General features: G+C 37.9%; 1 protein-coding gene across 1 annotated transcript in view; it reads left to right on the top strand.

Moving 5' to 3' along the window:
- Positions 1-9,113, top strand: part of LOC149411176 (cryptochrome-1-like) — a 44,883-nt gene extending 35,770 nt beyond the window's left edge. Inside the window, exons 7-12 of the mRNA XM_089647321.1 lie at positions 111-336; positions 779-919; positions 2,943-3,094; positions 4,139-4,341; positions 6,400-6,435; positions 6,539-9,113. Coding sequence (XP_089503447.1) covers positions 111-336; positions 779-919; positions 2,943-3,094; positions 4,139-4,341; positions 6,400-6,435; positions 6,539-7,629 — 1,849 coding nt within the window. The 3' untranslated portion in view covers positions 7,630-9,113. The remainder of the gene's footprint in view (positions 1-110; positions 337-778; positions 920-2,942; positions 3,095-4,138; positions 4,342-6,399; positions 6,436-6,538) is intronic.
- The last annotated feature ends 4,962 nt before the right edge of the window (positions 9,114-14,075 follow it).

Here is a 14,075-nt window from a genome sequence, read left to right as displayed (position 1 = left end):
GTCCTGTCATCTAGTTTTCTTTCCACATGTTTAGCCCTTTGAAGTTTTTGGGACCTGAGAGTTCATGCGCATAATATGCTAGTTATTAAAAGCTCTTTGGTTATTACTAGGTTCGGCTGCCTCTCGACGCGCCTGTTCTATTACCAGCTGACGGAGCTATACCAGAAGATCAAACAGACGCGGCCCCCGCTGTCTCTGCACGGCCAGCTGCTATGGAGAGAGTTCTTCTACTGTGCTGCCACCAAGAACCCCAACTTCGACAAGATGGTTGGCAACCCTATATGTGTACAGATCCCCTGGGACAAGAACAGCGAGGCGCTCGCCAAGTGGGCTAATGTATGTGTCACATCTATTTAAATTTCTGATTGACTTGACTTTTCTAGCCAATATCCAAGTAGTTTTACAATAAGGGTCAGCGACTCATCGCTTTGATAAAATGAAATAAGTAGATATGCCTATAATATACTCCAGCAACTCATCGCTTTGATAAAATGAAATGAATACCTACGTCTATAATGTATTCCATCTATGTATTTGCCTTGATAGGTTCAATGTGTCAATTTTGCCAAAATTATCCTATTCCATGTCCTTCACAAAACTGCACGAATCCCAAAATCTGGACTTGGGTACTAACACAGCTCTTCGCTTTCAGAGATACTTTTTCCAATGCAAGGCTGAGGTATTGCAGAACAGTGCCGCCTCAACGGTCAATTTTCACTTCATGTCCTTTGAATCAGACACATTTTTGAAATTGATTACGTTATCATGTTGTGTACAGGGTCAGACGGGCTATCCCTGGATAGATGCAATCATGATCCAGCTGCGAGAGGAGGGTTGGATACACCACCTGGCGCGCCACGCCGTGGCATGCTTCCTAACGCGCGGTGACCTCTGGCTTTCATGGGAGGAGGGCATGAAGGTAACTACCACACCTTTCATTACCTACCCACCGGTTCTAGGAACATTCACTGCGGCAAGTTCACCGAACACAATAGATAAAATATAAAATCTGAATGGTATTTTCAAACTAGCATTGCCCGGACGTTAAGCAGATTTTTTTCGAAATCAGATGTAGGCATTGACTGTCCTCTTGTTCTGAAGGTCAAGTGTGCAAATTGTCATCAATCTCGGAATAAAACTGTGGGTAGTATATGAAGTTGGTAAGGAGGTGGCTGAGAAGTTACTCAGGAAATTGACTAAGTATTTAATTCACTTGGTATTGAGGGCAACGGGCGGGCTGACGAACTAACAAGAAAAGGGGTGAAAGCACCACTTATAAGATCCGAGCCGGCCGTAGGAGTAGCAGCTTGCCACACAAAATTACATATTGATAGGTGGGTCAAATCCCAGCACCGCAAAGAATGGGAGAGGGCACCTGGAATGAGACAATCCAAAGTACTCATAAAAGGACCAGACCCTAGACGAACCAAGAAACTACTCGATATGGACAGAAACTCGCTGAGGGAACTGGTAGGACTACTAACGGGACACTGCCATCTCAGGAGACACATGCAGATGTTGGGAGTGGAAAACACCGATAGATGCAGGAAATGTAAAGAGGATGAAGAGACTCCAATTCACCTATGGTGCCAATGTCATGCCCTGATGGGAACTAGGCTCAGATACCTGGGGAGACATACAGTAGAACCAGAAGACATAGCCACATACCCAATGACAACCCTGGTGAACTTTATTAAAGGGACTGAAGTAAAATGTGAGATAGCACAATGGGCCTATGGCCTAAGTGCTCACGGGAACTACGTGTAAACCGTCTCCGCTTTATAAAAGAAAAAAATAATAATAATAATTCACTAATTTCACAATGATTAGTAATTGGAAGATCGATGATGAATATAATTGAGAATAAAAAGTCATCGAGTTTGTACTTGAAGTATTGCTTGAAAAGAAGAGTCACGCCGTACTGTCTATCTATGTAGGTCACGGTTGGCAGACCGCAGACGCAGCGTTTATATAGGCACTCCCACCATGCGTTATCTTTAGAGAACGTTCCCGAAAAGTTTCCAGGCTCTTGCTTTATCGCCGCACGTCCAAAAGATTCCAGTCTGCATAATTTGATAACATATCCTTTAGTAGTTGGTCGATGATTCACCGCACAGTGCAGGGTATACATAAAAATCAAAGCCAAGCTCCCCGCACAGACACCCTTCTTAATGTAAATAGATAGTAACACGTCGAGGGTTCGAGATAACTGGACCTATCTACAAAAACACAGTTTTGAGATAAACGCAAATAAAGATTAGAACGCACATATGCCCAACTGTATCTCTTAAACGGCTGTATGTACGAGATAGAGTTTTACGTCACTAATAAATATAATTATGGTATTACCGAAATTAAGCTTATCTCAAAACACCAGTTTTTATAGTTATGCCTCTCTAATCCTAAGCCCCTGCAGTTAATCTAACCTAACCTGATATTGTATATAACCTAACTGTTTTAACATTTATTTCCTTTTATTACTGGACCATTATTATTTTTACTCAATTATTTCAGTAAAAAACCTACAAATGTCAAATTATTTATCCCGGTTATTTATTATGTGCGGTGCACTTGCCGTGATGTATTTTCCAAACAATAAATTTACCCCACAATGAATTTTTCCTCATTTTTCCCTAAATGAATTTTTGGATTCCCCTACTCACCAAAACCACTTCCTGTCTCTGTTTAGAGGCGTTGAACCCTTTACCATAGCTGGTTGAATTATGTTGAGCTCTGCAGCTGCGTCAGCGATCTTGGAAACCTCCTCAACTTTGCTGACATTGAGGCGGCAGAGAGTTGGCTCTCAGCACATCTGGACAATTGCTTCTTAAATTCGCTGTAGTGTCATCAGATTATCGCTGCAGTAATTCACTGCTTGAAGGTGTAGTGAGCATAGTAACTTGATTCCACACGGATTCTAAAGAACAATGAATTTAATGCAGGTTTTTGAAGAGCTACTTCTGGATGCGGATTGGTCTGTGAATGCTGGAACCTGGATGTGGCTAAGCTGTTCCTCCTTCTTCCAGCAGTTTTTCCACTGCTACTGCCCGGTGCGCTTCGGACGGAAGGCTGATCCCAATGGCGACTATATCAGGTAACAATACTGAATTACCTAAACAATACGATTGCCATGGTCCCCTCGTTAGCCGAATATTATACTCCAGTGTGGGCTAAAACTGTACACACACCGAAGATCAACTTGAGTGTGACAAGCACGGTGAGTGGAACACTTCCCTCCACCCCACTACAATGGCGCCCTGTCCTCTCGAATATTGCATGGCCCACTGTAAGACGAGAGACGGTAACCCTCAGAGAATACAAAAAGGCCTTGAATAGTAACATCCCACTTCAAGATGACCTTGCAAACCACCTGGCCAGCCGCCTCAAATCCATGAGACCCTTTTGGACTGACGGCGAAACTCTGCTTCTATCACGACGCTCCCCTGAAGAGTCGTGCCGAACTCAGTTGCAGTCACTAAAACGCATCCAATGCAGTTACAACTGTGAATGTGTTATTCAAACAACAGATCACATTGTAGAAGAAAGATCCCCTATAGCACACCTGTGCAGAACCAAGTGATTCCTAATGCCGTTGATTGGCTGAATAATCTCAGAATCCCTCTTTGACCTTCACTAATTTTTCCCGACCAAACAAAGAGTATATTTGAATACTTCGTATTATTCATTAACCTGTTACCATTCCCTAGCTGATTTATGAATCACCTGAAGTTTTCCCTTGCTTTTCTATTTTTTCTCCAATTAGTGCTTAAGGCCAAAAATATTAAAGAAATGTAAGAAAGAAGAGGTCACGTCAAGGCCGACTAGAATACAGGTCTGGGCGCGTGACCGCCAAATTATAAAGTCAGTGTTGTTGCTAAGTAAACTTTGCATCATTTACAATAGTCTAATCACTTTTTTTTATTTAATATGCTTGTGGTAAAACAACATGCAAATCAGCAGTAAGAATGAGTATCAACAATTGCAACCTTTTGTCATTGCTCGATGGCACTGACTTGATCACATGACACTTCAAAATTCTTCACACGTCCGGGAATATATCTACTCTAGTCGACCCCATCAGAACGATTGGACCTTATTTGCTAGTCTAATATAATGAACGAATCTGTCTCTTCGCCAGACGCTATATCCCGGCTTTGAAGAACTTCCCAACGCGGTTTATCCACGCCCCGTGGCTGGCCCCAGTGGAGATCCAGCATGCGGCGCGCTGCACAATCGGCCAGGACTACCCGCTGCCCATGGTGGAGCATGCCTCCGCCTCCCGCTCCAACATACAGCGCATCAAGCAGGTCTACAACCAGCTGGCCAAGTTCAGGCCGCAAGGTAACCTAGCCTAACCTAACCAAACTGAACAATTATTAGTATGAAACTGCGTCATTGAGTTCCTAGCGGCGATTGGAGACGTCTTAAAGTATTCATTTCATATTTCGTCATCTCTCTTATTACCCACCCGCTTCCACTAGCCCTCGTTCCTTTAATTACAGATAAGTTGTAGTAGAATCATAGATAGGTAATAGAAACATGGGAGATAGGCCATGAACCATTATTAGTATGAAACAACGCTTAAGAGTGTTGCGACCATTGTTCACCGACACTACTGCAAATCTACTGGTCAATCGGCACGCTTACATCACAGCACAACATCCCAGGATGTGATTTGACCTCCTCCGCAAATGTTCTCCACCGGCAGCAGTCCTTTACCTATTTATCTCCAGTTCTCGGACCCTTCCACCCAGCTGCAATATTCTTCCAGTCAGTCCACCTCTTCCTCAATCTGCTCTGAATTGCTTTGATTGGGACACCCATTCGATAATGATTTTGGGTGTCCTGTCAATAGGAATGCTTTCCCCCTTTTCAGCAAATTTTAGTTGTCTCTAAAACGGCGCTAAACAAATCATCCAAATATAATTATCAAGCTCGATCAGATTTTTTAGTCGCCGGTTTTATTCTCTAGGGTCCATTTTTAAATGCCTTGTTTCTAACATATTAAGACAATATGCGAGCATTGAACTAACCAACTAACTAACCATCCCGCCGTTTCTCCGCAGGGGTAGGCAGAGAGGACAGACACACTTCTTGCCTCATTCACATTCATACATCGTCTCATACATACTCTTCTATTATTCTGACTCTTGACATGGCCCGATTCGAGTATCTGATTCACTTGATCGTGCCATGTCTTCCTCGGGCGTCCCCGACTTCTGCTACCATTCGCATTTGCATCATATATCCTCCTTACACTCCTATCTTCGCTCATTCGCTCTACATGCCAAACCATCCAATTGAGAAATTCGAATGCCCAAACCATCTAATTAAGAAATTCGAATAATTGGTATTTGTATTACAAAACTGTTGCTGTCACTATTGCCCCCTGAAAACGAAAGAGAACGAAAGGGACAACTAACTGCACCTCAGGTTGATTATACCTTAATAAAATCGTAAATAACGAGGTTTTGAATTTCCCTGTTTTCTCCTCCAAAACTGAACAGATTATTAAAATTTGTTTCACCAACTGTATTAGAAGAAAATATTCTATGTTGTTTCTACGTTTTGCTTTTTTTTAAAATACTTTTGTCAAATTTGTATACTGAACGTCTGTCGATGGCGTTCAAACTAGACAATTTTAAAGTGTCAGCTACACTACTCGCTTCGACGAAGTCCTCGACGAAGTTAGCCGAAGTTCGAAGTGCGTGCCCACACACTCGTGCAACTTCGCGAGTAACGCTTCGAGTCCTTTGACTCGGGCGCATTTACCGACAACAATCGGAAGTCGGGCGAAGCGAAGCGAAGTTGCCCGAAGCGAAGTGAAGTTCGTGCCCACACTATCGTATTCGGTCAACTTCGATCAACTTCGCGAGTAGTGTAGCTGGGCTTTAAGGATATTTGGAGGGTCCTATAAGAAGTAAGTTATAAAAAAAGGAAAACGTAGGGACATGCTAGTAGTTGATACATATCTATATTATACTAGTGCTAGTGGACCCCGCATTGCTTCGCTACTGCTAATGTCTTTCTCGGGCGTCTCCGACTTCTTTCACCATTCACTACTGTATACCACAATGTTACTGTTAAAAAACTACATTATACCGACTTTAATTCGACTCTGTATTTCATTCCAGTGCAGAGTTATTGCGTTAAGTATTCCTCGGATGTCCCCGACTTCTTCTCCCATTCAAACCACTCTCTAATCACTCAGCGAAATGGGTAGACTACATTTCGAGTTTTGCGGGCACAAACACACGCAGGCTGAATTTTTATATATTAAGATTAAAAAAAATATTTGCACTAGTGTCAAAATCTAGAAAGAGAAATAGGGGAATACGATTGTATGGATAAAACTATTAATAATTGTTCAAACTAATGATTTTATTATATTTTCAACAGCTCTCGAAGATGCTGTGAAAGGGGACAGTCTTTCTCGTAAGTTTCTATTTATTTTCTTACATTCAAAAATAAAACTAATCTTGATTGGATTAATTCATTTATAGTTTAGCAAAATCTTACCGTGTGATTTTTTTTCCAGAAATATTTACAATCAACAATGTGATTCGGCCAAACGTTGCTGTTTCATCTCCCAGCCCCAACTCCATCATACAAACTGTCAATCATTCCAATTACTTCTGCTCCACTCCTGAAAACAAGAAATCTAACCACATTTACAACACCCGTCACATTCAAAATGAAGATCCAGATAACTACAACAGCCATAGTAAGAAACCAGATGAAGATTATGAAAACTGCAATAAAGCTGTAACAGATCTGTTCACAGATAAACAACAACATACCAACATGGGTCCACAAAACAGAAACATGCCTTTCAAGAAGATTGTTGTATTAGAAGATAAATATAAATCCCTCAAACAAACAAACGCAGAAATGAGAACTGTCGGAAGCTACGAAAACGCAATCAATAACCGTTATGTGCAAATAAGTAAACAAACCAACACAGGAATAAACATTAACTATCAAAACGCTAACAGACATGCAGGATTTTACTTAGAAAACATCAACCCTGAAGAGAGATACAACAACATCATTGATCAAAATCAACAAACTTGCAACAGGGCAGATTCTAGTTTCGCGTACAATAAAAGCGATATGGAGATGTCTCAGCATTATACTGTCCCCACGTCGCATACTTTTAAACAACCCTCAAGCGATACAATGTACGACATGCGAAGAAAGTCATACTGCGTCACAAAGAGTCAAGACATCAATAAACTGAGCAACGAAGCCCAGAAAAATATATCAAATGAAGGCTACAATAACCAACAAAACTTCGATCAAAACGAAGAAGAAAATAACTTTAACAATACCCGAACCAATAAAATATCCAAGGGATTCCGCGTCAGAACTCAGACTATTTATATGAACCAGTCACAGAGTTACCAAGTCAAAGATAGATACGTTGGTAGTAATTTAAAGCAAGATTCTAACTTTGACAGGCAGATTCGTCAGCCAAATGTAAGTTCAATGCATCAGCAAAATAGCAGAAGTCAGGAAGATGTATCAAGTCGGCAAGAATATGGTTTGAATGAAGGACAATTGAAGTATCTTCAAAGGAAAGAACCCATGATGCAAGGCTGCAGTCGGCCTTCATCAGAATCAGAGTGAAAACATTGCCATTATTTGATGCAAGTAGTTTTAACATTACGAAAGCAATGGTTTTCTATGGATTTTGCGTGAGTTCTACGTTAGGAATTTAGGTAAGTACTTGTAATAGTATTGAAAGAAACTTTGAACAGTATAAGTGGGTGATAAAAAATAATATATATCCTAGAAACGTAGGTGTTATTTATATTGTAATTATTTGATTGACAATAATCATTAATCTATCTATATAAATAAAAATGTAAATGTTCGATTGTTCAAAATCAATCTCCAAAAGTTCTTCACCAATTGCTTTGAGATTTTGACACAATGTTGCATTTGCATAAGCGTGTGTTTGTATATATCTATACTATATAGATGTCACCTGTGACAGATAAAAACAGTTTTTTTTAAAAAAAAAACAGCACCATCTGTTGGACAAACATGTTTTTATGAAAAACAGTGCCATCTGTTGGACGTAAATGCAACACGCATTTTTGTTTCTCTATCTGCATAGACAGACAGAGCCAGAGCAACGCGTGGCGGGGTACTACAGCTAGTTATTTTATGAAATTCCATAACCCGGATAATAAATTCATTATTATAAATAAAAAAGTCAGACCATATATTATTTCGTAATATAGTAAAGATAAATCATTTAAAGAGATTCTCGCTTGTGTAGTTGTGTATCGTATCGTAGGATCACTGTGGGGTAAGAGGGGACTGCGGGTGGGTGTTCCAAACAATTTGGATCCAGTTTGAACCACTATCACAAATGTAGTATGTGTGCACAAATACATTCACGTGCTCACATTAAAATGATTTGACTGTACGTTTTTAATATCATAAACATGACACTATACAGGGTGTATCGGCACGTACCCGACAAACTTTAACCAGCCATTCCTTAGCATATTTGGAGTAAAAATCTTATGTGCACTTTGCTGTCCGGTAACGTTTTTTTTAATAAAAAATGTATCATTCATATTTTCACCACATGTCACCACTGTTTTATCCTTTGTCAAAGTTTGAAAACCCATCTGGCAAATATTTTATTCGAATTCCGTTGAATAATGCACGTGTGTACCTATATTGGCGCTCTTTTACAATCACAACGAAATGGCACGGCACCATTCGTCTCATTTTTAACTATTATTATTTAGTGTGTGCGAAAGAGCGAAGACGCTTTTCGACATACTTGCTTATAACAGCTGTTGAACACGAAAAGCAATGCCAATGACAGTGATGGAGTGTGGAAATTTTTAATTTTTTTGTTTTTAATTGAAAAAAAAAATGCTACCGGACAGCAAAGTGCCCATAATATTTTTTACTCCAAATGTGCTAAGGAATAGCTGGTTAAAGTTTGTCGGGTTAGTGCCGATACACCCTGTATAATCATGAGTTTACAGTACCTTTTGCATTAATTTTTAAGACAAGTTTTTTGAAAACGCACCAAGAAAATGTATAAATAATTTATCATATTTGTAATAAGCATTTACTTTGTGGCTCGTCATAATTTACAATAAAAGATATCAATTTGTTTTAGACCGTTTTAATTTTAATTGCACTCTACCAGTTTCGGAAGCATCCTTCCTTCGTCAGGAGAATATTATAACTAACCTATGATACAAAATATTGACAGATATACACAAAAAATATAATTTAGGTGTTTGAGTGGGAGGTTAACAAAGGGGTACGGATAATTGCGGGAATTCCGGCAATAACAGAGCGGTTTACTGGAAATATATCTAGAATGGGACTAAACAATAAATTAATTTGGTTATTCAATATTGAATAGTTGTAATACATTGAATTATTTAATTTTTAATTATATTATTTTTAAAAACATCTACAGTCTGACAAACAAATGTATAAGGAGGGTGCCGCAATCTTTTGAATTCTTTACATGACAACACCGAGATGAGTCGAGAAGCAAAAAAGGTTTATCAAAAAAGCAAATCAAAGAAAAAAATCAAAACGAAAATTGCATATTTATTGCATTATCTATCTATATAAAAAAAGTAACTGTTTGTTTGTTTAAAATCTTAAATCTCCAAAAGTTTTCACCAATTGCTTTGAAATGTTGACACAACGTTGCATTTGAACATGCGTGTGTTTTTAACCTTCCCGGGAGTATGGACGCTAATGGACAACGGTACACACTTTGAAATGTTGACACAACGTTGCATTTGAACATGCGTGTGTTTTTAACCTTCCCGGGAGTATGGACGCTAATGGACGACGGTACACACTTTGAAATGTTGACACAACGTTGCATTTGAACATGCGTGTGTTTTTAACCTTCCCGGGAGTATGGACGCTAATGGACTACGGTACACACTTTGAAATGTTGACACAACGTTGCATTTGAACATGCGTGTGTTTTTAACCTTCCCGGGAGTATGGACGCTAATGGACGACGGTACACACTTTGAAATGTTGACACAACGTTGCATTTGAACATGCGTGTGTTTTTAACCTTCCCGGGAGTATGGACGCTAATGGACGACGGTACACACTTTGAAATGTTGACACAAGGTTGCATTTGAACATGCGTGTGTGTTTTTAACCTTCCCGGGAGTATGGACGCTAATGGACGACGGTACACACTTTGAAATGTTGACACAACGTTGCATTTGAACATGCGTGTGTGTTTTTAACCTTTCCGGGAGTATGGACGCTAATGGACGACGGTACACACTTTCGCCAAAGGAGTATAGAAGGCTATGGACGACAGGGGTTGCATTTTCATATTCGATGCATATTCTGTAAATACGCATCGTATTGCTATCTATGGGCATATTACTGTTACTTTATACCAATTTTAAAAATTTTACATCATTATCGACAGAGATATTGGCTGTTATTTATTTTGCATACTATCATAAAATTTAATCAAAAAATATATTTTTTTATTTTTGTAAAAAAAACTCACTCCCCAGAGCACGGCCAGCATTACATAACTTACTCCCTGTTTCTATGTCACATTCTAAGGTTTTAATTTTAATAACGAGTAACTTGATACTTTTCAGCATTTTATAATATGTAGTATGATAATGATAATGTGTATGTATATTATATCATAGAAGTCGTTTATATCGAAACAAGTATTTATTAGATATTATATTATTTGGAGAGGATTAAATAAGTCTTCATACGATAACAATTTGATTTATTCAACGATGTACATAATTTTTAACAAAATAATGGCTTAAAACAATAACATTTAATTATTTAAGTTGAACAAACAGTATTGACAGTGGATACCACGAAATCAAAGTAAGTACATTTTTCATAAAATAAATTTTATTGTTCGAGAGAGACGAAAATGCGGTAACTCGTTTACATTTACGTTTCAGATTTTAATTTACCTTTTAGTCCTTTTGGGAGAGAGGTTATATCCCAGCCTGACACGGTCTCATAAAAGTGATGGTATCTCATTTTGTACTATGGTGAGAAATACGTTTTGAACAGTGCTAAACAGAGAAAACACCACGTTTTCAGTTGGCATTAAAAAATTTACCAAAAAATTTGAAATAATTTTATGAAACAATATTTAGCGTTGGAAAAATATTTGTCTTTTATATGAAAAAGGGGAAGTGACAATAACTTTTTCAATACCTTTGTCTTTTAAATACGTTTTTTAGTTTTGTGTAAGGTAATAATTTTAGTTTACACAAAAAAAATTTTGTGCATTCAAAATTTAGTATTTTTAATTGCAAATGTGGATTTATAGTATTGAAATTTGAAACATTCTTACCTGTTTTCAGGCACAGTATTTTATTTTAAAATATGTTAAAAAAAACCGCATATTTATCTGGAATCAAATTTAATGCGAAAATATTTTCCGCTGAATCTGAATGAAGATAAGAACATTGCAAAATGTCAGAGGCTTAATATCTATTTTAGAAAGGTTTACCACTTTTTATCTCTCTACTAAATAAATCACAATAATTTGTCGGAGACCGACTTTTTAAGACACTTTTTCTTTTATGTGAATAACTGTTAATAACCAACTGTTCGAAGCCAGTGGGACTATTGCATCTCCAATTGAGGTATGTTTTGACGCTAAACGGGGTGGGAAAGAGAAGGAGATGTTCCCAAACACGGCTAAAGCCATTTCAAGCAACTTTAGATTTTGAATGGTGTTCTTTCACCGGCACGATACCGAGTACCTACCACCCTGTTACGGAACATTCCACAAATATTTATTTATATTTATATTTCTATTACAAATAAAATATCACATATTAACACTTTAGGCTAATTTGTTTGCTTTTGGGAACCACTCACATGGTCTCGTAGAAATCGTTGTATCTCCCTTACTCTCATGGAGAGAAATATGATCCAAACGGTGTTAGAAAGAGAACCACCACGCTTTATATTCAAATCTAGAAGTTTACTAAAGAAAAAAATTTATGTGAATTTTTATGAAACCAAAGGTTTCGAACTCAATTTGAAAAAAAATGACGAAACTTTGAATTTTTTATTAATTATTTTTATATGAAATGACAAAAAATTGGGGTGATAATAACGAACGCTTGTGATACATTTGTCCAATAAAGGTGTGCATTTTCATAAATTTTTTCGTTATCAGTAATTTTAGTAAAAAAAACATAAGTTGAGCCGTTTTTTTATTTGTTTTTGTTTTCAAAATTTTAATACATCAAAAAATATATTTCTATTTATAAATAGCGAACCCCGCACTGCTTCGCTACTGCTAATGTCTTTCTCGGGCGTCTCCGACTTCTTTCACCATCCATTACTGTATACCGCAATGTTACTGTTAAAAAACTACATTACATCGACTCATTATCTCATCCCGGTGCAGAGATATCGTGTTAAGTATTCCTCGGGCGTCCCCGACTTCTCCTACCATTCACACCACTCTCTAAACACTCCTGGCACTAATAAGAACAAACTTTGAAATTTTCAGCGATATCGGTCGAATGCTTTTCGAGTTTTGCTTTGCTCATTTGAATTTTATTGCAAAGTGGAAATACTACGACCCTCTGTCAAAATATGGCAATGGCCTGACGAGTTATTTAAATAATAATTTGTTCACATTGTTCGCTGCGATGGTCGTCAGTCATTTGAGACAGCCTAATAGGAAAAATCAAATTGTTGATTTTTGTACAAAGAGTGACTGACTGCTAATAAGATAAGTTTGTAGTTTTATTTATTTATTTAACGCCCAGAGGGCATGGTTGGTAGTATAATTTTAATTTGACAGATACTTTGAAACATAAAAAATAAGAATAAAATTACATTTGATAAAAGCTATGCAACAAGTCATACAAACAAAAGAAACAAAAACAGAAAATTACAGCTATTTGTAGGTTTACATGATGTGTTTAGGAGTATTGTTGAAATAAATGTTTTAAATGATCCACAAAACTTGCCAAGTTGGTATTGAATATGTCAACATCACCCAAGTAATGATTTCCCATGGTGTGAAGTCGTTGTATCGGAGAGTGGGCAATGTAGTTACACTTATGTGTGCTGCTGTAGAATATTGTATTTTGTCGTGTTGTTACTATGGGTCAACTTCGACAACAGTCGAATTTAGAGTTAAGTATTTTGAATAAGAACGTTAAATCGTTTATTTTACGTCTATCTTCTAATGTATGTATTTTTAGAGTATTTAATAAGAAATTGTATTTTAAGTTTTCGACAAGGATATTTAATTTAAAATTTATAAAACGTAGAAATTTTTTTTTGTATTCGCTCAATGCTGTTAATGTGAATTTTGTAGAGCACTTATGCGACTAATTTGCGACATTCGGATAAAATGCAGAAATGGGCAGTTCGTCTGACAGAATCCTTTATCTTAACAACGGATTGCAATCTTTGGAGCATAGACACGTCCGGTGGGGAACACTGTCCTTGTTCTACCGGTATTTCAATGGAAGAAACTCTAAGGAACGTCGATCCATTTAGCACCGGCGCAATCGGGAAAAACCCTCCCAACATTTATACACGGTTGACATCTACACAAGAACAGCCAGTTCTTGTTCTTGTATTCAACAGCTCGGCTGTGGAATAATTTACTGGCCTCTGCGGTTCCTCCTTACTTTTTTTTATAAATACCACACAAGAGTCCCAACTGCTGCTCCCAACCATCTGAAGCCGCTGAGACTAAGGCATCCCCAATTGGGGTATGTTGTGAGACTGAAGGTAGTGGGGACGGGAAGGAGACGGGAAAGAGGAAGGTGGGGAAGTACCTGGCTATTCAGATCTGGTCACCAAACACGGCTAAAGCCATTTTTCATCAATACTTAGGACGGGTTGTTTCGGAGAATTTGAACAATTCATCAAATTTCAACGTTCATTTTCGGGTTCTGTGAAAGTCCTATTCAAGTTCTGTTAATATATCATTATAGGCTAGTTCTTTGACAGAACTGAAATAAAAACAGAACTTGAAAAAATCTTTCACAGAACTTGAAAATGAACGTTAAAATTTGATAACA

The sequence above is a fragment of the Hesperophylax consimilis genome, chromosome 26, assembly GCF_061612785.1.
Source record: "Hesperophylax consimilis isolate HC1 chromosome 26, BYU_Hcon_1.0, whole genome shotgun sequence".
NCBI classification, from domain to species: Eukaryota; Metazoa; Arthropoda; class Insecta; order Trichoptera; family Limnephilidae; genus Hesperophylax; species Hesperophylax consimilis.
The sequence above is the reverse complement of the archived record's forward strand: the minus strand, read 5'-3'. Positions and strand labels throughout refer to the sequence as shown.